At 36.3% G+C, this 26,094-nt stretch overlaps 2 protein-coding genes across 5 annotated transcripts in view; one reads left to right on the plus strand and one right to left on the minus strand.

Annotated features, from left to right (window-relative positions):
- On the plus strand, nucleotides 6,031-21,539 carry LOC109828220 (adenylate kinase isoenzyme 6 homolog). The gene is made up of 3 exons (XM_020395251.1): nucleotides 6,031-6,316; nucleotides 11,405-11,550; nucleotides 21,137-21,539. The coding sequence occupies exons 1-3, from the start codon at nucleotides 6,122-6,124 to the stop codon at nucleotides 21,327-21,329; spliced, it is 534 nt and encodes a 177-aa protein (XP_020250840.1). The 5' UTR covers nucleotides 6,031-6,121; the 3' UTR covers nucleotides 21,330-21,539.
- The window catches only part of LOC109828229 (heterogeneous nuclear ribonucleoprotein Q-like), a 12,867-nt gene continuing 8,985 nt past the window's right edge, over nucleotides 22,213-26,094 (minus strand). For 2 of the 4 annotated variants that reach the window (XM_020395276.1, XM_020395264.1), the window contains exons 2-9: nucleotides 25,644-26,052; nucleotides 25,450-25,566; nucleotides 24,728-24,868; nucleotides 24,391-24,564; nucleotides 23,852-24,056; nucleotides 23,331-23,491; nucleotides 22,746-22,819; nucleotides 22,213-22,584 (exon numbers count right to left, since the gene is read on the minus strand). In XM_020395276.1, the coding sequence (XP_020250865.1) occupies nucleotides 22,476-22,584; nucleotides 22,746-22,819; nucleotides 23,331-23,491; nucleotides 23,852-24,056; nucleotides 24,391-24,564; nucleotides 24,728-24,868; nucleotides 25,450-25,566; nucleotides 25,644-26,021 (1,359 nt within the window). In that variant the 5' untranslated portion in view covers nucleotides 26,022-26,052 and the 3' untranslated portion in view covers nucleotides 22,213-22,475. Of the gene's footprint in view, nucleotides 22,585-22,745; nucleotides 22,820-23,330; nucleotides 23,492-23,851; nucleotides 24,057-24,390; nucleotides 24,565-24,727; nucleotides 24,869-25,449; nucleotides 25,567-25,643; nucleotides 26,074-26,094 lie in introns of all 4 variants that reach the window. The other 2 variants (XM_020395260.1, XM_020395270.1) reach the window with 1 other exon arrangement.

Consider the following 26,094-nt stretch of genomic DNA (forward strand, 5'->3'; position numbering starts at 1 on the left):
ACAACCAAAATCCTCTCTCGATTCCTTCCATGAACGAGAGGTCCACAAATTGAATGATCAAACCTTTAAACACCTTCCATGAACGAGAGGTCCACAAATTGAATGATCAAACCTTTAAACAGTTAGGGTCGTCTCAAATTCTTATCTTGGTCAAACCTTTAAACAGTTAGGACCACAACCAAAATCCCCTCTCTATTCCTTCCATGAACGAGAGGTCCACAAATTGAACGATCAAACATTTAAACAGTTAGGGTCGTCTCAAATTCTCATCTTGGTCAAACCTTTAAATAGTTAGGACCATAACCAAAATCCCCTCTCGATTCCTTCAATGAACGAGAGGTCCACAAATTGAACGATCAAACCTTTAAACAGTTAGGACCACAACCAAAATCCCCTCTCTATTCCTTCCATGAACGAGAGGTCCACAAATTGAACGATCAAACATTTAAACAGTTAGGGTCGTCTCAAATTCTCATCTTGGTCAAACCTTTAAGGGTGGCACTAGGGGCACCCCCCTAACCACATCCCAAACCACACCCCCTCTCTCATATGCTACAGTATACCGGGTCCCACATAGGATTTTAAAATTTTAAAATCCTATGTGGGGCCCGGTATACTGTAGCATATGAGAGAGGGGGTGTGGTTTGGGATGTGGTTGGGAGTGTGCCCCTATCATTTTCCAACCTTTAAACAGTTAGGACCACAACCAAAATCCCCTCTCGATTCCTTCTATAAACGAGAGGACCACTTTTAATTTGAGTAATCAAATCTATAAAAGTTAGGTTGCCTCCAACCTCACTTGGTAGAACTTGCAGATAGTTAGGACCAAGACTGGAATGCTCCTTTTGATAAACGAAAGACTCCCACCTTTTCCTATTCGGCCAAACCTATAAATAAAAGTTAGGGCCGAAATTGGAATTTCACCTAAATAAATGAATAATTTTTTTCTTGGATTAAGCAACAAATCCTATAAAAGTTAGGGTTGCTTGAATTTTTTCGATTCTCGGAGTGGAGATTCCACTCCTAGTTTCACTTTTTTGGATTCTTAGGGTGGAGATCCCACTTCGAGTTTCCTTGGCAACTGGAGATAGAATATAAAATTCTTCCTCTTCAGTTTTGGGAGATAGAATATAAAATTCTTTCTCTCTTATTTTTAACACCATCCTTTAACACTATAATTCGTGCCTCACACGTACGGGGAATTTTATCCCGAATCCTAAGTAGGGATAAGTCAACACCTAACACGCGTTTTCGGTTTAGTCTTTTACCGATTAAAGAAGACACCAGAATACTAATCTGGGGTATTTTATCCCGAATCCTAAGAAGGGATAAGTCGACGCCTAACACGCGTTGCCGGGTAGTCTATTCCCGTGAGAAAGACGAAGTCACGTATTCAATATCATAGCACTAAAAGAGTTAACTCTTTTAGCACAACATTACATGCGGAACGGACTTAAACAATCCGCATACAAGCCCGATTCAAACGGTAATCGGTAAAGGCATGTCAAATCAGTTGATGACTGAGAATTTGCTAAAAATTCTGAGTCTGCATCTGATACATACGGCCAGGTAGTCTATTCCCGTGAGAAAGAAAAGTTTACGTATTCAATATCGTAGTACTAAAAAAGTTAACTCTTTTAGCATAACGTTACATGCGGAATGGACTTAAACAATTCGCATGCTAGTCCGACTCAAACGGTAGTCGGTAAAGGCTCATCAAACCCGTTGATGGCTGAGGATTTGCCAAAAATCCTATGAATATGAGAGTTATTGACGCATCAGCCTTATTAGTTGGTCTCGTGACTTGAGTATCCAACAACTTCGGGATAAGATCCATATCTGTAGACGAATCAGGTTTAACAGTTGGTCCTATAGCCCTAACTGTTGGAACCACCATGCTCCAATACCTTAAGAGCTTAAACTGTGTATACTCCAGCAAATGTACGAGTATAAACTATATTAATGACGGGCGATCCGAAACCCTAGGTTAACGCCGGTCAACACCAGTCAACACGTTACGATGAAAAAGTCAACGTCGGACGATCCGAAACCCTAGGTTAACGCCAGTCAACGCGTAACCATAAGTCAATGCCAGTCAACACGTTACAATAAAAAAAGTCAACGTTAGGCGATCCGAAACCCTAGGTCAACGCCGGTCAATGCGTAACCCTAGGTCAACGCCAGTCGACGTGTTGTGATAAAAAAGTCAACGTTGGGTGATCTGAAACCCTAGGTCAACGCCGGTTAACGCATAACCCTAGGTCAACGCCAGTCAACGCGTTGCGATGAAAGTCAATACGAGTCAATATATCGTGATGGAGATAGTCAGTTCAAAGTTAACTCAACGATATGAGCCATAATCAACTCACCGGTTTTGATTCAAGATTTCGACGATGGCCAGACGATAAACGCAGCGCCGAGAGAACTTCAGCTATTCGTCAAAACATCGAATAGATTGAAAATCGAAGGAGTCTTGAATCAAAGCTAACAACAGGTCCTTTTACACTGACTGAAGGTTGGACGGATCATATCCAAAGTATTTTAGGCTCATCTATAAAAGAAACAAGACTGAAACACTTTGGAGGAGGTATCTGTAGCGTCAAAAATTACCTATAGGTCTCCGCACACGGCTCGAGACAGAGAGAAGATGATGAACATTGCTATTAAAGTTACAGAAGCTCATTGGATAATGACAAACATATGAAGTGAGTCGACGGACCATACAAAGCAACAGAGCTTTGGAATAACGGAAACAAGAGCTGATCGGTAGCCCCGCGTCGCTTATGAAAGGCGGAGTACCACTCGTGTCCTATTTACTCTACATATGATTCAATCATGGGAGCCTATAGGTCTCCTCTTCGGCTTTCCAACGCATCTTGAACCACGTAATTCCGAGTCCGGACGACGAATTTACGGTAGAAACAAACTCGACGTGCCAAAACTAAAAAGCCAAACCGAGACACCCTGGGGTGTCTTGGCTTGGCCAAGACACTTACAAGTGTCTCGGCCAAGCCCAGAGAGTTGTTTTTCAATCGTTAACCGTCTGGATTTGTTCCAACTGATCTGATAATGTGGTTAAGTGGTTTTAACTGAAGATAAGAGGGAATCAATTGTTCCTATCCAAGGACAGAGCTCCTGAAGCCTATAAATACAGTCTCAGAGCCTTTATTTTTTCAGATCTGGAATTCTCGAGCGTCGGCGAGGCCCTGCCGAATTGAGGACTGAAGAGCCACGAATTTCAAAGAGGAGGAGGAGAGATCAGATCGAGTTCGTCATCATAAAGAAGAGAAGCTTGTCAGATCTACACTTCCCGGTTCCTTCCTTGAGATCGCCCCATTGCGGTGATCTCAAGAAGAGTGGTTATCTCTCCGTTGCGAGATAACTGCTTCGGTTTCTTGATTCCTTCGCGAATCAACAAAGCTCCGGATCTGATCTGATTGTTTGGTGGTCCACGGATATCAACGTCCCCGTCACAGGCTAAGATCCCATGCAAGCAGCGAGCGATAAACACCCGTTGCGTTTATTTGAAGAGAGTTGTATTTTTTTTGTTTCCATTCTGTAAGAAAGTCTTATAAAAAGACTAATTTTACTTTGAATATGTAATTGATAAACGTGTAATAGACTCAACAATGAAGATATCAACTTTCACCGCAAACATCTATAAATAGCACAGATGCATCTTTATGGATGGCAATAATGCAGGAAGAAATTGAAGCTCTCCACAAGAATAAGACTTGGGTACTTGTGTCACTACCACAATGAAAAAAGACCATTGGCAATAAATGAGTCGACAAAATCAAACAAAATGGCGATGATCAAGTGGAGCGATATTGTGCTAGATTGATGGTAAAAGGATATGCTCAGAAAGAAGGTATTGACTTTAATGAAATATTTTCTCCTGTAGTTCGACTTACAACAGTCCTAATAGTCCTGGATATGAGCGCTATATTTGACTTACATCTAGAGCAGCTAGATGTGAAAACATCATTTCTTCATGAAGATCTTGAAGAAAAAATTTATATGCTCCAACCAGAAGGTTTTGAAAAAAAAGGAAAAGAGAACTTGGTCTGCAGATTGAACAAATCTCTGTACGGCCTAAAGCATGCGCCGAGCTGTTGGTATAAGAGATTTGATTCATTCATCATGAGCTTTGGATACAACATACTTAATTCAGACCCTTGTGCATATTTCAAGAGGTTTGGTAAAAATAACTTTGTTATCTTATTGTTGTACGTTGACAACATGTTGGTTGCATGCCCCAACAAAGATCGTATCAAAGAATTAAAGGCTCAGTTGGTTAGGGAATTTGAAATGAAGGAATTAGGATTTGCAAACAAGATTCCAGGGATGCAAATTTACCGAGACAAAATTAATAAAAAGATTTGGCTTTCTCAGAAGAATTACTTGAACAAAATCTTACGGCGTTTTAACATGTAAGATTGTAAGTTAATTTCTACCCCACTTCTTATTAATTTCAAGTTATCCTCCAGTATGAGTCCTAGCAGTGAAGAAGAGAGGATGGAGATGTCTCGAGTACCGTATGCATCAGCAGTGAGAAGCACAAGACCAGATATTGCACAAGCAGTGGGAGTAATTAGTCGATACATGGCGAATCCTGATAAAGAGTATTAGAATGCTGTAAAGAGGGTCCTAAGATACATTAATGGAACCTCAAATGTTGCATTATGTTATGGGAGATATGATTTTATTGTCAGTGGATATGTTGATTCTGATTATGCAGGTGATCGTGATAATAGCAAATCCACCACAGGCTATGTGTTTGCACTTGCTGACGGAGCTGTAAGCTGGGTTTTAAAACTACAGTCAGTTGTGACTACTTCAACAACAGAAGCGAAAAAAAAAAAAAAGCCAGTAAAGAAGCGTTGTGGTTGAAGATGGTGTTGGAGGAACTCAGTTATGAACAAAAGAAGATATCTTTATTTTGTGACAATCAGAGTACTTTGCATTTGACAAGAAACCCAGTATTTCATTCAAAGACCAAATACATTCGAGTTCAGTACCACTTCGTTCGTGAGAAAGTAGAAGAATGAACAATGGATATGCAGAAAATTCACACCAAAGACAACCTAGCAGACTTTTTGACAAAAGCAGTCTATACCGATAATTTATTTGGTGTCGATCCTCATGTGGTCTGTCGGAGACGTAAGCAACATGAAGATAGCAAGATAGAAAGAATGGTGTGAATATATGATTGATGTTCATTCAAATCTTCAAGTGGGAGATTGTCAGCAGCCTTCTTTAAAAATGAAAGAAGACGGTGCCGAAAAAATCAAAAGAATGGGCCCCACAACATTTTATTCAAAAAGTTTGGTAGTGTTTGAAATTGTTAAAGTTGCACAGTAAACATATTATTATTTTATTGTGCATAGTATTTTTCTAAACACTATAAATAGGTCCTAAACTCTTAAGGAAAAACTCATCCCAGAAACAACTTCTTATTTAGAAGAGTGAGAGAGAAAAAATATAGAGAGTTTCTCCTTGTAAAGAGAGAGAGATTGTAACTCCAGAGTTTTCTCCTCATAGTAGATTATTCTATCCTTGCCCGTGGATGTAGGGAATTTTGTGTCGAACCACGTAAATCTGTGTGTCTATCTTTTTATCTCTATTTTCACTACTATTGCTGCGATCCTGCTCTATTGGCTCCGGGTTTGTCCCAACACAATGAGCATCAAGTCTTGTTTTGGTTCGTTTCCGAGCTTAATTAGGGCCACCTGATTCGGTTTTTGGGATTAATAGGCAGGTTAGTTTTGGAAATCCAGTTACTCACAGTTCATGTCCGACGTGGCTGCATTAGCTACCGACTTCATACATCACAACCCTAAGACCCAGTTTATTTGTATTTTTTTACCTTGGAAAGCCTGCCACATTTCTGGAAAATGTCCAGAAATGTGGGCAGCTTCTTGCAAAATCGCCCAAAATATTTGGGGCCCGATTTTGCAAGAAGCTGCCCACATTTCTGACATTTTTCAGAAATGTAGTAGCTTTCAAGGGGGAAAAAATACAACCAAACGGGCCCTAACAACCCCTCTCCCACGCTCCCTTTAAAAAATTCTTTTAATTTTGCAGTTAACCCCCTCCTAACAACTACAAGTTTGCAGCGATGGCGGGCCGAGGGCGGTCGAGGCCGAACCTTCTAGTGACGGGGACGCCGGGGACAGGGAAGACGACCACGTGCTCTCTGCTGGCCGACGCCACCGAGCTCCGCCACATCAACGTCGGCGATCTCGTCAGGACCAAGGGACTCCACGATGGATGGGACGAGGAGTTCGAGTGCCACGTCATCAACGAGGATTTGGTTAGTCTTCTGTTCTCTCTTAGCCTTAACCCCTAAACCCTAATTCTCAAGCCCTAGGTTTTGCTTTGCTTTTTATTTTTTGGGTTTGTTTGTGGAGAAATTGAAGGTTGAAGGGGGTGTTCTTGGGGATAAATTCATCAACCCTAACCTGTCACTGTAGTAAAGCAGTCAAATTTCAGTTATATTCATTAACCCTAACCGTGGGTTAGCTCAAAACAATTAAAAGGGAAAATGCGTGCTAGAATGCTGTGACTCAAAGAAAATTGAGCTTTTGCACTATATTTCTATAGAAAGGTGAAGAATGTGATACGGGCATTGCTGAATTTTCTTTCAAGGGGTTAATTGTGAAGTCCTTATTTAACTATTCCCACCTTGAAGACATAGTATTCAAGACTGGCATTAAATGACAAAAGCTGAGCAATTTTGCTTCCTGCTCTCTTATTGTCCCCATCCTTTTATCTTTTACCAGTATATAGCACGTGCGTTGCACAATGACGTACTTGTTTTATGTGTTGATTCCCCCCCTGAATGAGAATGGATGAATGGTAACCTAATTCCTTATTTCGAAGGCCGAGCATGAAATAGAATTGTAGTTAAATCACGACATTTTCTTTTTTGTTTCATCATCCATCTGTCCATTTGTTGTTTGAAAAATTGAGACATGATTGCAAAAAAAAAAACATCGATTGTTAAGTATTTAAAAGAAGTCTTGAATATTTACATACAAAAGCATGTAAATACAAAGTGAAAGGGCCCAAAAAATTTATTGAACCAATGAACAATACTTGAACTTGATTTCTAGCATTGACTTAGAAATTAGAATGTAAAATATGTGGAATGCATGACATTGCAAAGTTTATCTTATAATCTTATAAGTTGTTTGAGTTATAAAAATGATAGCAAAAGCATTGCTTTCTAAATTTAAGATGTTTAAATATAAACTTATGAAGTTTTATTTAATAAATGATGGTCTTAGACATATTCGTAGCATATAAAAATTTAGGCGAGACAATAACTTTATTGAGATAGTTAATGAAAAAATATAATGTAGCAATAAGCAAATATTTAATATGTGGTAAAATAAGTAGTGTGCCTTTGCTAAATATATAAGTAGTGTACCTTTGCTAAATATATATAGTAATATTTAATAATGTGGTAAAATAAGTAGTGTACCTTTGCTAAATATATAAGTAGTGTGCCTTTGCTAAATATATATAGTATAAAGATCAAACACATTTAAATCAGTATTAGGGTATTTCTTTTGAAAGGTTATGGTAACATCTCAATTCTTTTTTGAGTTCAGCTTGGGCTGTCTTGATTTTTCTCGTTATATGTTAAACTTAATCGGAAGATTTAAATTGGTATTAGAATATTTCTTTTGAAAGCTTATAGTTACATCTCGATTCATTTTTTAGCTCGGTTAAGGCTAGCTCGATTTTTCTTGTTATGTTTTAAACTTACTCAAATTTAATTAGTTTTAAATTTCTAGTTCGAATTCTCAAGTCCTGCTTGGTAACACTTGGAAGAGTGCAGTTGACCCGTTGCTCACTTTACTTTTGTGAACTTGTTTAAGATCCTTGATTAATAAAATTCTAAAAATATTTTTTCGCTTAATTATTAGAAGGGAGAAGTATTTTAACTTGTTTAAGATCCTTGATTAATAAAATTCTAAAAATATTTTTTCACTTAGTTATAGAAGGAAGAAGTATTTTAACTCTCATTTGGAGAATGCCCTTATCTTTTTTGGTATTTCTTAATTTCACTGTAAGTATTGCCTATAACTTATATAATACTGATAATATATATAGTTGTATAAAGGATCAAAATGTTTTTCAAAGGTGTCAAGCAATAATTTCCATATTAGTTACTTTAATATATATTATGAATTAATATACACAAAATCTATTTGAACTGAACATGTGCGAGAAAACCTTGCTCGAGTTTAGCTCATTTGTAAGTTTGACTGAGCCAAAATTAAGCTAAATATTGAGCCCACCACAAACTGTATGTATGTCAACTTGAATTTTCCAGTATCAATATTGCAAAAGTTTTATTGTGCATCTGAAGTAAATTTTATTTCTTCACATCTGTCGTTATAATTGAGAATTTGTTTCTAATTAGTTAGGTGCTTGTTGATATACGAATTGGGATTTGCTTACAGAAATGTGAATCTCTAGAATCTTTATTTCTAACATTGATAACTTTGATATTCGTAGGGGAAAAAAGTGCTCTTAGGTTGCTCAAGCTTGCTTGCCATTATAGCAACATTTCAATTAAGAAATAATTATATTGTTCTTCTGAGAGAGGAATGAATGGAAGATAGATCATAGATTTGATATATCAAAACATATAATTACAGTTTACATACACTATTTGCTCTTAAGCATAACTCATATTTGATATTTTAGTTTCAAAACATAAAATTATAGTATACATACACTATGTGCTTTTAAGCGTAACTCGTCTATAAATTTTGGGTTTCAAGACAAAAAAAACTCAATATTTTATTAACATCATTCCATTAACTTTTCTCTCTACCTGAAGCAAAGCAAAAACACTTAAATTATCTAAATCTCAATCTCTTCCACCACTAATTTCTCACTGGCTAGAGTACCAACATCTGCCGGTTGGGCCGTTACCTCCAACGTCGTCTCAACATCACAAAAACCCATGAGAATATCCCCATGCACAGCTGTAAATCGAATAGAGCATCAACGGTCGAACCCTAATGCATAAATATATAATACAAACAACCCATTAGTAGTCATGCCGTTGCGGTGCAAAATAGATTTTTTTTTTCATGGTAGACAAGAGATTGGTGAGGGGGCAAGAGTGACGAGCTATATTTTAGATTGATTTTTTGACAGTTAAGAGATGGAGGAGAGGAAAAAATTTTGAATTAAGAGCACACTTTATTAGTAATTATATGACATTAATCGAAGGAAATGCTTAACCGTGGGAGTCTAAAGGACTATGAGAAAAGTTTACTACACTAACCTTATCTAATACAAAAAGATATGCATGTAGGTTATGTATAAAAATGATTAAATGAATAAATTCAACTTTTATTATAATTGAATGGATGAGAATTTAAATGATGAGTATTTGGTCATTTTACATTCAATTTTGTTTCAGGAGGGCTATTTTATAAATACTACATGACCTCTAGTCATTGTAACTGTAAGAGGAGAAAATTAATTGTAATTAAAAAAATTTAGGGAGAAAATTAATTGTAATTGAGAATTTTAGGGAGAAAAATGACGTGATGGCATTGATATAATCCGTTTAAGCGTTAGAAGTTGAATGGATCATGAAATGATCATTTTTGTAACTATGTACTACTCATTTTGTAACCACATGTATGCATGTGTTTTAATCATTTAATATTTAATATGTATGTCATCAATTAACACAAAATTGCATCTATATCCATAATAAATAAAAGCATTTTTATAATATAATTGTACGTACAAACATAAATTGGAGGGCATTATGGGGAAAAGGTTTGGACACCTTTTACACTTTTAGAATAGTATTAGGTAAGGCTTTTTTCCCTTCATTTAATCATGTTTGTGCTATGAATAAGAGTTAATTATTTTTACAAATTTTTCATGTCCTGTATCCTACATTTTACAAATTTATTGTGTCCCGTGTCCGCACCCATACCATGCTACCTAGGGTATATGGAACATAACCTTTTAACATGTTGAGTTAATTAACCCACGAATTAGCCTTTATCTCTCTCAAGTAAAGGGAGGGAGGCCCCTCCCTCCTATCGCCTCTCTCTGGCTTTTCGAGTTTAGGAAAATGAGCCAATGAGGTACCCTAATTTCGTTAGAAAGTTAACAAAAATTAAGTTTTTGGTAGACATATGGGTTTTGAGATATTTTTTTGGACAAATATGATAATAGAGCTAATTTTAGGAGTATACTAAATATGAGAGGTAGATAGGTGATAACCTTATTTTTTAGGATATACCATATATGAAAATTTGTACTATGTCCTATCCATATCCATATCTTAATTAGCCCTGGTGCTATTGTATTATGCATTAGAAACAACATGTTATATGTAGTTGCTTTTTGTTGTGTGCATGTTGCATTACCCTAACTTTCACTTTGATCTTAACACTATTTGTAAATTTGTCTTTTATTAAAATACATTACATCCGTCCAATTCAAATCTAAACCTATTCTACTTAACATACTTCGGACTTGTTCTGCTTGATAAATAGGCAACATTTATCAGGCTTCAGGTTGGGTTACCTAGATAAGAGGTTAGGTTCAGCTAAGTCTTACTAACCTATTTGATAAACAGATGTGGTTCCAGTTAGAATTATGTATATCTACTCAAAAGGATAATCTTCAGTCAATCCGATCTGAGTGGACCAATTTCCACTCATGTGTATGTGCTCATTGCAGGCATTTGGGCCAACCACTAAGGAAGAAGAGGAAAGATATTGATCCTCAGAAGTTATCTGAGTCAACATTAGAATGCCCAAGCATTTTTCTATTCAAATTCCAACCTTAGTAGTGGGTTAGTGATTAGTCTTCCCATTAACTGGTACATAACAATAACTGATCAGCACCTCTTGAGAGCTTGCTTTAACAAGCAATTCCGACCGTTGTTATCATATAAGGCTAGCTTATTTTGAGGTCCTTCTTTGATTTTAACAAATTATTGCTTGAATTGATAGTGTGCCTGGGGAGTTTTCTATTTTAGCTTCTACTGATTTGCGTCATGTTATGAATTCCATTCTGCTGGAGTCTACTGCAGTCTATGTTTCTCAACCATTTAACCTACTGTTTGAACAACTCAAATCTTAAAGGGTTTCTCTTTCAGTTTTAGTATGTATTTGTTATATTTATAAAGGTCCTTCTCATATGCAGCCTGATTGTCCGTTGTGTGAATTATTGCACTAGTAATTCTGGTAATTACTAGCTGTATCATTATTAAACTGAAGCTCCATTCCAAGACGTGCCAACACCTTTATATGTGTTTTATTGTGATCTTCTATTGTCCAAAAAATGATTAATATATTCACGACTTTATATCTTGTTGCTAATTTTTCTTTTTTCCTTTTTTTAGGTATGTGATGAGTTGGAAGACATAATGGTAGGGGGAGGTATCATTGTAGACTATCACGGATGTGATTTCTTCCCTGAGTGTTGGTTTGACCTTGTGGTGGTCCTCCAGACTGACAATTCTATCTTGCATGACCGCTTGACAAGCAGGTGACAATAATTCGCCCTAACCAAAATCTTACTACAGCTCTTAAGTGATCTAACTACAACCTTTCTCTTCATGATTTGTAGCAAAACTTACAAATGAAAGCAACAACGATGAACTCTACTACATCAATCATTCAATTCCTCGAATCAAACCCATTATAGAAAAAATACAACTTACTATCATCTAATATCTATCTATAAGAAAAGCCATGGATTGACTGCTACAGCAAGCAAGAATCTCAAATATATAGCTATTACATAAATAAAAAAAGTAATTGTACCTATACTACATCTTAACACGTTGCAAACTAGCTAAAAGAAGATAACTTAGAGCTGAATTTAACCCATTACTGGAGTTGAAAACCTAGAAAGGACAGGCCTAAGTGAAAGAGGAAAATAAAAATAGCAGCTACACTTTTGCTCTCTCATCATAATGAAACCTGAGCCCTCACAAGTGCTTAAGTAAGCCCTTGTAATCAAGTTGGGTTGGGTGATGCAAAGCAGGTTAGGCAGAGAAAGCTAATTGGATATGAATCGGGGATAAGTGACTAGGCGTGCATCATGATTCCCATATGCTTTTATGCTAGATATTTTGTAGGTATAATTTGTTAAGTTTCGTGTCTGGATTATTTAGGTAGATTATACTGTACCTTTATATGGTTGTCGTTTGGTAGAACTAGAAGATATATTTCTGCTTTCTTATGTTGGTGTTTTGGCAAGTATCTCAGTCATAAAGTTTTATAACACCAAGAAAATAGATAAATATTCAAAGTGTAACTTTTGAAGAGCAGTGATACTAAACTAGACATTCTAAACTACTTTTATACTACAACAATAAAAAATGTGGGGTGGTCCTTCCTTGTAAATTGCTACCAAGATTTATCAGTCAATAAGAACCGCATATTATTGTTATTGTAGTGCAAATGTAATATAGGATTTATCGTACACTTAGCAGTACCCATCTTTAGATATCACAGATATATGGATGGTTTAGCTTATGAAGGATCTAAAGTTTTGAATTTCATCTATCCTGTATATATCCACTTATTTCAATTAGTAGATTCCGATTGGAAAACATGCACAACTAGCCGAGTGGTATGTTTCTTATATCTATAACATGTCTAATTTGAGCAAAAAGTTACATGCATTGCCTAAATATTCATCATAAGCAAAATCAAAGTAAAACTTAACATCATAATTTGCATTAATAGTTAACTGTTTGTCATTTTTTTAAACCAATTCCAGACCTAGTCAACTCTTTATCATATTCTATGAAATTGTGAGAAATTAACATTATGTGATACAAATCAATTTTACACACAATCTCATATCCTTGAATCCTAGATAACAAAACTTAAAAATAGATGAGTTTCTGTTTACCAGCCTGAGGGGCTTTTCGCTCAACAAGCACTAAAATTAGCTATTTATTATATGGGCAAATGTGAGATTTGGGAAATGCAAAGTGCCTACATCTTTTGGATGAACAAAACAATTTCTCTATCTGAAATAAACAATTACTGTAGCTAAATAGCCTATAACAATTTGTCATTCACCAAAATTACTAAATATGCACGTAAGCAGCTACATATACTTTCATATAGGGCAAAACTGTCTGCAAAATAAATTTTCTTCAATGGTGTCTCAGGAACAAAGTATATTGATATAATGCTAGTAAATCCTTTAATGTTCTTGCAATTTTCTCAAATTCTCAAGTGAAACAAGAAAGGGCATATTAATAAGAAACAATGCATTAAATATGATGCAATTAGTTCCAAATTACTTAACTAGAGTATCATATCATAACTTAATACATTAAAGATGATGATTAATTAAGAGAAAATTTCTAAAGAAAGGAGCCAAAAAATGAAAAAAATCGATACTCTTAACTAAATCAAGGCTACAGTTAAGGAAAAGAGAAATTGACAGAGATATAAGTAATCAAGATGAAAGAAAGGGGGAAACAAAGTATAAAGAGAATTCACAGTTGTCAATGATCGTCATTGTCACTGGAGGGGAGATTATGGCTTGAGAGTCGATTGATTGGGGGAGGGGATGAATTAGGGTTGGGGTATCACCAGGACATTGATAGAGATGTAGGGAGGAGAGGGAGAGAGGGTCAAGAGAATTGAGAGGATCATTGTTGGTAATGGGAATGGGAAATGACGCATATATGAGTGTCCTTTGCAACTTGAAGCTTAGTGCTGTGTTAAATCCCAAGTGAAATTAGGTTAAATTCAAATTCTAAAATTCTTTTGTATCTAAGCATTAGAATTGGCCCAATTTTATAATTTGAAATCAAATTCCTCTATCCAAACAGATTATAAGGTTCTTTTAATTTAGCAAGAGTTGCAAGAATATGCAAAAATCGGGTCATTATTACCAATGCTAACTTTCTAAGTTTGCTTACATGATAGCCACCTTAAAGATTATTTGTTGCGTTTGAACATGTCAAAAAATCTAGCAGTACCTGATTGGAAGTGGTGTTATTGTGATGTACAAAAATCTTGTGTTACCTAATCGAAGTGATATTCTCGTAATGAACATTGCCACTGCTCTAATAGTTTAGGGATAATGGTGGAGAAAGGGGGTAGCTGAATGAAAAGGGAATCCAAAGGGTTTTAAGCTTTTAACTTTTTTACCGAGGTAATAAAGCTTTATTCTTTTTTCTTAGGATTAGGAATAATTTTCCCTAAAAAATGATAAGAAAAACGTATCAAGAAACATAAATAACATAGCCTCTAGATGATGTCTCCAGATGATGTAGCTACGAGAATTTTAGGTGGGGACAAAGATAAGAATCAGTTAAACACTAAACATAATATAAGTTTTCTAAGATTGCTTTGGAGGATCATGTTGATCACTTCCTAAACTAAGCAGTTAAAGTGGGCAAACCACCTGTGACTCATAACATAGAATATTGTGACAATAACAAAGGGAACAAGTGAACATAGCCAACAAACCACAATTTTGAAATCAATGTGAATTGACATAAGCATTGGGAAACTATAGTAGCTCATTATTAAATTACAAAATGCAAAATTATATTCATTCCAATGCTTTGGACACAAGCAAATGATAATTTGTCATCTATCTACAAAGTCAGAATCTACTTCCACCCAAAAACACTTCTGGAAAGATAAGCAAACCCAAAACTCAACACGTGTCAACTTGATCCATACCAAAAAAAACTTTATTGTAAACTAGACTTCTGGCACGTAGGGGTGGAAGTGAACCAAGTAATTAATAAACAACTTGACTATTATTCGTCTAGATTTGTGATCAGATTCGATTTGCAGTCCACCTAACAATAAATGAATAATTTTTAGTATTCGAGCCATAAATGAATAGAATTTAACCAAATGTATATTCAATTCGTATGATTATTAAATATTTATTTATATTTTATATTTATTAAATGGTAGATTAGACATTTTTTTTAAAAATTTAGTTAATTTTAGTTGAGGCATAAACTTGAATGAAAAGGCAATTTAGAAGAGAAATAAATGATTATGATGCTTTTGAGGATAGATTTGCAAATATATAATTTGGAGGGTGTTTATCCACAAATCTATGAAGAAATTATGGAAGGCAAAAAAGTTTATATCAAGAATTGAACCAAGGACTTGAGACTTCAAAGCAGTGTTTTAAATATCGGCCGACATGTCGGACATGTCGGCCGATATAGCGGATTGAGGGGTCCAACGACACAAATCGGGGAAAAACAAGTCGCATATCGTTTTTTACCGACATATCGGTCATATCGGCGAAAAATCGGCCATATCGGCCGATTTTCTTGTTTGGAAAATCGGCCATATCGGCCGATTTTCCTGTTTTTTCTTTTTTTCTTCTTCACACGTGAATGTTTGGTTTGTGGACTATTTTGATTAATAATAGGCTAATGATTACTTGATGTTTGATCACTTGATTAATAATAGGCTAACTGATTAATAATAGGCTAATGATTATTGATTAATAAGGAGAGATTTATTTTATTTTAAATGTGCATATGAATGTTGAAATGTGCAAAGTCATGAAGTTATGAATTTAGGAATGCTTAGATAGTTAGATTACATTTAGGGCATGATATTATACATATGTGGATCACCCGATATGGCAATCCGATATTTAGTCCATGTCCCCCGATATATCCCCGATTTCCGCTATCCGACATGGATTTCAGCCGTCCGACATGAACCCGACATCCGATATTTAAAACCTTGCTTCAAAGCCCAAACCACTAACCAACTAGGCTAGCGAATGTTTGCAAATATTTATCGACTTTTTAATTTAGAAACGAATCAAATATGAATAGCATTCTACAATTCGACCCAAATTCAAATATCATAAATCCGACCGGATTCGAACTTGAAGATGTAGATATTCGATTTGATTCGGTTGTTTTCTACCCCTACTGGCACGTCGAAGTACATTTAAACATAATTAACATTGATGTCAAATTTTAAACTTTACAGATGACATGTAAAAGATATTAACATTAATGTGATACCTACAGAAACCTTTTTTTGGGATATATTTGTCTACTACAAAGGCCCGTACAAGCAACACATCAAAACCAATGGTTTCAGCATAATTGTTTCTAAATAAACCAGTTAAAGAGGAAAACAATAAAAAATAACAAAACACTCACTAAGTTTGTGAAACCAATTGTTTTGACACAAGTCTTAATAGTATTAAAGACAGTATACTCAAACTCTCTCTTTTGAAAGTCAGCAACTGGTCTATCCAAACTCCATTAACTAGTTGAATGGTAAGCCACGTCTACTTGATCCGGGGGCGGGCACATAGTCAACCATGAAAGAAGAAGGGCGTTCAGATCCTTGAGGAAATTCGATTTAAGAACGGGAAAGATTTGATTATGAAGAGCATGAATTGATGCTGCATTTGCGATCAGGGCGGGGATAGTATGAATAGACTGTAGAAATGATAAAATTACAGTGATGGCCAAGTTTAGCCCAACCCTCTTTGAAAGGTCAAGGCAAACTTGGTTTACCAGCCGATAAACTCTTTCAAGGTCAAACAAAGGCGAATGCAGTGGAATGAGTTCAGAAATGAATACCGGTGGAACATTTTTGAGTTTTAAAAATGAAAACCCTAGAAATCGGATGTGAGAGACTGCTATATACATACATACATACATACATGTATTGTACATGTATACGCGCACACACAATAAGACCTAGATCTAGAGTGAACCATAACCATCCATTGAATAGTATACGGTTGTGATTAAAAGTAGGCTTAATAGCATTTAAATACCTTATAGTTTACCTGACGTTGTACTTATATACCTTGTCTTTCTTCTTGACATGTAAATATACCCTATAGTCTACATTACTTTGTACCTATATACCTTGTCTTTTTTCCTGACATGTAAATACCCTATAGTCTACATTACTTTGTATTTATATACCTATCAATAGTTAAATTCCTGTTTTTCTTTAAACTACCTTATTTTAGTTAAATGTTGTAATATTCTGCTAGAAGTTTTCATGTGATATGTACATGATAAAAGTTGATTAATTATCATTCCAAAATTGGTTGAATTAGAGTAAGAAACTAATTTTCAGGAAACTCTAAGTCAAAGTAAATAATAATGAAAGTGAGTTTTTTACTTGAAAATACCAATTTAAGGGGTATAGTTGATCAATTTTTATCATATACAAGCTATATGAAAATTATTAGAGATATTTTCAATATTTAATAATAATATTACAATGTTTAACTAAGAACATATAGTAAAGTGCTATTTTAGAAAACCATAAGTATATGATAAAAGATGAAGTATATAAATGCAAAGTGATTTAGAATGGATTGGAGATGCGTTCGTCAAGAAGGATCATCAAAGGCTCAAACGGGCCCTATCAAATGCTTTTACTTACAATGAATAACGTGTCGTATCTCCCAAAGCATACATCGAAATCATATGTGTGTGTATGAGAATATTAGAATATTGCCAATCTCAACGAGACGAAGCTATCCAGATCGACAGATTCTTGAAATTCCATCACCACTTGCTTTTACTTATTTTCATTATTTAGGAAAGGAAAACAAATTCAATCTTGATTCAATTTGGACTGATTTGTTTTATCTATTATAGGGAGACTTTTAAGGATGATTTTGTTATTTTATATTTTTGGTAAATTTCGGTTAAGGTTTGGAGTCTATCATGTTTTCTACTTAAGTGGAGGATTGTAAGCCATAGAAGCACATTTTTTTTTATAAATAAAAGTTCTATTATATCTTCTTCGTAGATTCTGGGTTTGTTTTTTTATGGATTCTTAGAACACCCCTTGGGGAATTTTGAGGTGACCATTTCCGCGCTGCAAAGCATATAACTAGAGGGTGCTCAAATGTCAAAAAAATATATAAGTGCAAAATTATGTAAACTCTAAGGTATTTAATGATATTTAGCCTTAAAAGTAAGGATCAAATTTAAATAAGATGCTAAGTTGGGACTGACAAAATAAAATAGGATTTTTTTAATATTAGTCTCCTAGATCTTTTATATTTTAAAATTAGTGTCTAGATCTTGATATTTTGAATTAGTCTCTAAACCTTTAAGTATTTTGAATCTAGTACCCCAAATCATGATATTTTGAAATTTGTTCCCCAAATGTTTTAAATATTTTGAAGTTAGTCCTTCTAGCTGAAAAATTTGGAGGACCGATTTTAAGATATGAAGATTTGGTGGATTAATTTCAAAACACTTGAAGATTTGGGATGTCAAGTCCTAAGCCCGTGAGCCCGTTGGCATGATGTAAGCTCTGGGATTCATAGAGATCAACTTGTTTGGCTTGATCCATTGCCAAAAGGTGATATCCTACATAGTCCCACTTTGGAGAAACTAAAGGACTATAAATGGTTTAAATAGTGAAGTCAAAGGGTTTAAGAGAAACTAGTGCTATCACTGTTTGGAAGAGGATAATCTTTTAAAAACGGCCCAATTTGATAAATATTTAGTAAAACCGACTATTTTGCTAAATATTTAGCAAAATCAACCTCTTTTTGACTGGTGAGCAGGCCAAAAAGAAGTCAATTTTGCTAAATATGAGTTTTAAAACACACGAGACTCATAGTCTCATGTGTTTAGTGGTTGCTAATCGTGGCCTAAATAAGAAATAGAAAACCCACAAGACTATTAGTCCCGTGAGTTTTTTGTTCACTAGTAAAGAGACTTTGGGTTGAAGCCGAGGGATTGCGGGAGGCAGGAGAAGGAGTGGCACGGCAACGTCGGGGGCCAGAGGACGGCGGTGTCCAATGACGAGGAGAAGGGTTCGTGGGGGTAAGCGGAGGGCTTGGAGGGAGTGGGGGCGAAGCATCGGCGGCGGGGGAGGGGGTGATAGCCGGGGACGAGGAGGGGCTTCTGGAGGGAGTAGGGTCGCGGGGGCAAGGGGAAGAAGTGGGAGGTAAAACATGAACGTGGAAGAGGTCAGAGTTGGTTGGAGCAGGCTGAGGCAATGGGGAGAGCTGCGAGCAGAGCCCAGGCTCGGGGCGGGGTGAGGCTTCTTTGAAGAATCTCTACTTGATAGGTGGGAGGTTGAGGAGAGGAAGGTGATGGTGGCACGAATGGTGGCAGAGTTTGGCGAGGAGGTGGTCGGGGACGACGAAGGGGGAGGTAGAGGAGGAGGCCAGTAAGGAAGAAGGAGAAAGAGAGCATGAGGAGGAGAGGTGGTAGAAGGAGAGGATGTTAGCGGCCACCATTGGCGAGCAAGAGCAAGAGGTTGAGGCCCATTCTCACTCTCATTCTCTCGTTGCCCATCATTAATTTTCTGTGAGGGAATAGAAAACCCACGGGATTATTAGTCTTGTGGTTTTTGTGTCTTGTTTAGACTGTGATTAGCGATCCCTAAATACATGAGAGTAGTAGTCCCGTGTATTTTAAAACTCATATTTTCCAAAATCGGCTTCTTTTTTGTCAACTCTGCAAAATCGACCTCTTTTTGGTCAGGCTTGGTGAGCTAGTCAAAAAGAGGTCGATTTTGCTAAATATTTAGCAAAACAATTGTTTTTGCTAAATATTTGTCAAAATGGATTTTTTCAAAAAATTCTCCTTTGGAAGTGGATTGTGAGCCAAATAATGACTTGCTCTCAGTAGGACCCTCATGCTTACATCATCTACTGGGCTTGTGGGTTCAGGGTGTGAATTGATATCAGAGCAGGTTGCCAGACGATAGTGTGGAGCTAAGTACTATGGGTACTATGTGTTACACCACGTGAGTGCAGTGGGAGCTAACTCTAGAGCTAATAGGAGCCACCACATTGCCTGGCGATAAATCTAGGATGTGATAATTTTCATGCCGTGACACAAGACATTGCGAATTAAAGGTGGGGTTATTGTGATATTCCTAATGATACTATTTTAGGAAACTAAAAGGAATTTGAATGGTTTAAATAGTGAAGTCAAAGGGTTTTGGAGCAACTAGTGCTAGCTTGTTTGGCACTGGATTGAGCCAAGCAATAGATTGATCTCAGTGGGTCCCACGGGTTAAATCGTGCCAATGTGCTCGCAGGTTCGGGGCGTGGTATGGGAAGTGATTTCAAAACATGGGGACTAATTTCAAAATACGAGGACTAATTTCAAAATATGAAAGATTTGGGTGACAAATACTTAGAAAACTAAAAATAATCCATTGCTTTTTTATTTTTGTTATATACTTATGTACTAAGGTTATGGAAGGTGAATGGTGGATAGTTACAATTCATCTCCCATAACTTAGTATATGTGAAAATTATCTAGAAAATTTAAGGGGTTTTCGATAGATACCCCTCAAATTGTATATACTTTTAAATTTGTCCCTGAAATCACTGTAATTGCCGATTTGCCCTCTAAATTATATCCGTTTTTACTTTTTCCCTCCAACTTAGCTGGCATCGGATCTGTTTGGAATATTTCGTTAGCTTAATTAAGATTTAAAAAAATATATCTAATCTACCTTTTGCCCTTTATTAGTAAATTAATTCCAACTAAGTACTAGGAGTACAATCCCTAGCTCCCACGCCTACCTTTGCCTCGACCAAGCTCTCCTCATTGCAGTCCATGCTTTATAAAATTTTTGGGAACACTTATTTAAGTTGTACAGATAATTGTTCAATTATTATTTATGTTGTAGCAATAAACTAATCTATTTATGTTATATCGTATAAAAACAGTATTATAGCATTTCTAAATTGTATGCCATTCGTTAGAATGATATCTCATGTACTTAATTGTTGTAGAGTTTCCATTCTTGACTGTTAATCAAGAACATGAAAAAATAAAGTACCAACAGTGTATTTAATTGTTGTTGAACTAACTGGGTTTTTTTTTTTACTGTTAATCGTTCTGAACATTGTATTTAATCGTTGATCAACTATCTGGGTTCTTGACTGTTAATCATGATGTTAATATTACAGCCGTGCTTTGCACCGGATTAAAGACTAGTTTATTAGATATCAAGATCTGAATGATCTGAGAATAACGAACAATATATAGGAAACAACTTTACCCTAATATATGTCATCCATAGTTAAACTTATCCACTTGTTATTCTCACATTTTCATTCTCGATGGTTTCTAATAACAATGCAGAGGTTACATGGGGCCAAAACTTACAAGCAACATTGAGTGTGAAATATTCGAAGTGCTACTAGAGGAGGCAGAGGAGAGTTACCCTGAAGGAATTGTAATGGCATTGCAGAGTGACACTGTTGAAGACATAAGCAGGAACGTCACTGTTCTGACTGAGTGGGAAAGTAACTGGAGGCGCAGACCCTCGTCTTGAAAGTGTTAGGTTGATAAACTTGTTAAATTTATGATGCTTCCTACATTAGCGGTGGAAAGAAATTGTAGAATAATTGTTGGTAATGAAGGGAGGAGGTGCCAAAATAAAACCAAGGGGATCAACTGTCAAGAGTGGAGAACGCAGTTTTTGTTTTGTACGGTACATTTTGAGTGGTATATTAGCATTGTGATCAGCTGTATGGAGTTTAGACTTACAATGAGTTGGTTCTGCTTAATGATTTGATTATTTCCAAATTGCTCGCAGAATGATGGTTTTATTGAACAATTTTTATCGCAGCATCAGATATTTTCTTTTATTTCAGGAATGTGGTTGGCCGAAGATTACCGTAGCAAGTGGTGGTTGATTGAGTTGGCTTATACTCTTGATTGTTTTGTTTTAGTAAATACTATGCAAATATCCATGTTGGAAATGGAAGGTTCTAAGTGTAACATGGGTGGAGCTACTAGAGATGCAAGGCGAGCTTCTAGAAGTGCAAATGGGATGATAGCGTACGATTCACTTCCTACTTTAACAGTTGACCTAAGTCAGAGTGATTGTGAAAAGTGGTGACTTTAATTGATAGAAATCGATTTGTTGTCTACGTCCTTTGCCCCCACTTCACTTTAGCAAATGTTCTAGGCGTCTAATGAATATAGACCCCTCAAATCTTATTTATTTCTATATTGGGTTCACAATTCCTATTCTTAACTTACTAATTCTTTAAAAATTATTTGTATCAGCAATCAGGTCATGTTTCAGTGTTGCATTTTCTGTTCACATTACCGATGTTGATCAACTATATTCATATATGTGCCGTCCAACAGTAGCTGGAACAATTGCTATAAATAAAGAAAACCCTCAAAAAACCAGTAGCAGCAACATATAATGTAATAGAACCTGACTCATAACTATATGAAATCCTAAACAAAATATTTTCTTGACTTTCAAAAACATTGCCAAAAATCTATTGCCCAAAGGCTGTAAAAAGGCCACCCTGTGATCCGTACAAATTTACCATGCTAAAAATTCAATCATCTCTCTTTTTCCTCATCTCAGAACAAATATCATAATATTCCGTTTAAAAGCTCAGAGAAAACAATCCATATGGATCCTCCCTCCACCTTGAAAATGATTCTAAACTGAAGATCAATATGGTTGGTACCGACGCCCACGACTACCATCGTTATTTTGCCGACCACCATTGGAGCTGCCCCTGCGACTAACACTCCGATGATCTGAGGGTCGAGGCTGCTGCCTGTATATTATGTGATACAGAATGTTACACTTATGGGAATTCTGTTGTGCAGGTTTTTCCCAATAAAATTAAAGTTAAATATATATAGAAGACTGTAACAGCCTGAGTTATGCATTTACCTAGAAAAAGTTTAACATAAAGGAAAAAGGGCAAAGACTTACATGACATATCCAAGGCGGCCATCAGGCAATATCATTGGAACCATTGCAACTCCTGGGTTTCCATATACCATAGGCTGAAAAGCGAGCAACAAAATCAATATGAAGGGGGGAAAGAGAAAATAGATGTCAGGAATATTCCTCTCCATTTTAGAATATTTAAATATTTTAAGAATGCTCACGTTTCACTCAGTTTCAAGTTTCCTGTTGGTTCATCATGATTTAGGACTTTTTAGAATCAGATATCAGCCGTGATGAACAATAAGATTAGAACAATGATGGCAACCATCAGGCCGATTTGGAAAGAGCAGAACCAACAAAAAATCATCAATGGAGTAGTTAGCTCTAACATAAATCATCTAGTACTTAACAGAACATGGTGAATTTAGGGTACACATTCTGATAGAGGAGTATATTTTCATGGTTTCCTTGTATATCTCTAATATCAAGCTATATCTTTGCAAACATCCTATGCGATCTTCTCTTTCTTCTAACAAAATGGGTTAATGGGGCCCTCTTTACCCGGAAGAACAAAATCAACAAACAACAGAGGATGCATCATTTATTTATAGAAACGATTCTTATTACCTGTCGATAAGCTGCAGGCAGAGTGCTATAAGTACCTCCAATCAGGCCATATCCTAATGGATAATTTGGTAATAGAGGTCCTTTTAGTGCGTTCGATCCTGTATTAGCACTTTGCCGTTCGGATGCTGGAGGCTTTGCAAGGGAACAATCAAGAACTTGACCTATTTCAGGAGAAAGAGATTAAACAATGAGCAAACATTTATCTTGGGGGGGGGGGGGGGGGCGGGGGGGGGGGGGGGGGGGGGGTAACATTAAAAAAAAGGTTTTTTGAACTGACTACCACTCTAGCTTTATTTTACAGATAGACATTCAGATTTTTTTTTTTACATTGAGAAAGAAATTTGTTTTCTCAACAGATATGCCCCCGAAGGTAAAAGAGTAAAAAAATTCACTCATAGGCTCTATCTGCAAAAATAAAAGTAGAGGCCTTTAGGCGGGTGGGGGGGGGGGTACGTAAAAGAACGATATTATAGAGGGCCTATCCACAATTAACCCTACAAAAAAATGATGATGAGAATCACCATCAATTTCATATCTCTCAGTGTTCTTGAGTGCCTTCATGACTGATGATCTCTCCTCAAAATGCACAAAACCAATTCTGTTTTCCTGTCCAGCCTTTGCAGGAGGGAGAACAACTTTTGTAATTCTTCCATGGTGTTCAAACAGCCTTCTCAACTGATCTTGTGTAACGTTCTTAGGCAAGTGTTTTACATAAACAGATTTAACCTATAAAAGGTAAATTATGAAGACAGACGTCCACAAAGCATGCCAAAAATAAATGATAGAGTCTAGCCAAAGATAGTAAAAGAAACTTCACAAAACCCCCAAGAAGTTTGGCCCATTCTGTATAACCCCAAAAAGTTTGGAAATGTCACTTAAACCCCAAAACTTTTGCATTTTTCTGACTCTGTTTGCAGATAACCCTCAACCTTTTGGGGTTATCTGAAAAAGTATCAAGGGTAAGTGATACTTCCAAAATCCAAACTGTTTGGGAATGAGCTCAAATGAGCCAAACTTCTTGGGGGTGTTTGTGAAATTTACCCAAAGATATACGAAAAACCTGAAAACTTGAAGCAGAATTGCCACTCCTAGGGTCAGCCCAGCTTACAGTAGGGGTTCTGTCATCTAACTTAAAATCTGAACTGGACATCTTCTTTCTTGAATATTCAGCACATGCACCGTTGTAGTACTCAATAAATGCAAAACCTCGATTGCAGCTAGAATTTTGAGGATCCTTTAAGAAGAAACCGAGAAACAATATGAATAAAGCACAAAGAGCATAAAGTTTATTTCCCAAGAAATAGTCACGACTCACAAGTATATACTATTCTGTTGTCGCATGCAAATTTTTGTGTCTACATTTTTGTATGGGCAGAGGGTGAGGCAGCGGATGTTACCTTCATTAATTGCACAGCAGTAACACCAGGCCCGACATTTGACACAGTCGTTTTCATATCTTTTTCTGTCCAGTTCTTAGGAACATTACCAATGAATAGCCGGTGCTTCTTTTGAGCTGTTGAGCACTTAATCTTTTTCCCCTGACAAAAGTTGACACCCACATTTAATCAGTGAAGACTACGCAGAATCTAACACCCCCCAAACCACGCCCCCACCCCAAAAAAAAAAGAAGAAATCCACCATCAGGATCACGACCCTTTAGCCCCTAGAACAGTCTTAATTGCTCGCAATTGACTGTTAAGAGTCTAACAACACGTAATACTTTGTCTCAAGAAGAAAGCAAAAGGCTGAGAAGAGGGGGGAAAAAAGGCTGGTTTCACAATTTGAGCTGCAATTCATGCTAAACTTCAGCTATTTAGATACAAAAGACTGATTTGTTTTTATATCAAAGGTGAAATAGATATAAGGATACATTCATGTGTAAAACTATATCCACCTTAGATAACGTTTCAGAAAGATTTCACATCAATCCAATGTTATCATCTTTCAAAGGAATTACATGTTTGCATTTTACCACCTAGTTCATCTGTTTAAGGTATAATTGACAAAAAAAAAAAACCGATTAACATTCGTTTGCCTAATATAATAGCCTTCCTGCCTTTCATAACAAAATTCACAAACATAGGTATGCGTAACAGTATATAGAGAACAAGTGACTTACCTTAAATTCAGTATTGTTCAGATCTTCAGTAGCTTTTTCGGCTAGCTCTTTTGTAAGGTAAGTAACAAAAGCATAACCCTTGTTCTCTGAAGAACCTTTGTCTTTTATCAACCGGACCTGTATCACCAGAAAACATGCATTTACCGATTTCAAAATATAGTAACAGATGGGGCCGGAAAAAAGAAATGACTTACCTCAACAACTTCTCCAACTGATTTACAAAAATTCTTCAGATCTTCTTCAGATGCATCACTAGGAATTCCACCCACATAAATTTCAGACCCATGAGGAGGAAGCGCAAGAAGTTCAGCATGCTTTACGCTCTCATCCTCATCCTTCTCATCAACTTTCATAGCATCAGCATGGTTTGCATTATCAAGAGTCTCTTCTTCATCCACTTCTTCCTCTACTACTACTACCTCTTCTATCTCTTCTTCTTCCTCGACTTCCTCCTCAACTTCCTCATACTCAACCTCTTCTTCCATTTCATCAGCAGCTTCATTAAGGTCCAATTTTCTCTCTCTTTCAGCAGGCTTTGAAGATTCAGTTGGCTTCATGGGTTTACTCACCATTTTATGTATCTCAGACTATCTTGTAGGGCAACTGTGAAGAAGGCACAGAGGCCTGAAATTTTGCAGATACACC

The sequence above is a fragment of the Asparagus officinalis genome, chromosome 1 (assembly GCF_001876935.1).
Source record: "Asparagus officinalis chromosome 1, Aspof.V1, whole genome shotgun sequence".
Lineage (NCBI taxonomy): Eukaryota > Viridiplantae > Streptophyta > Magnoliopsida > Asparagales > Asparagaceae > Asparagus > Asparagus officinalis.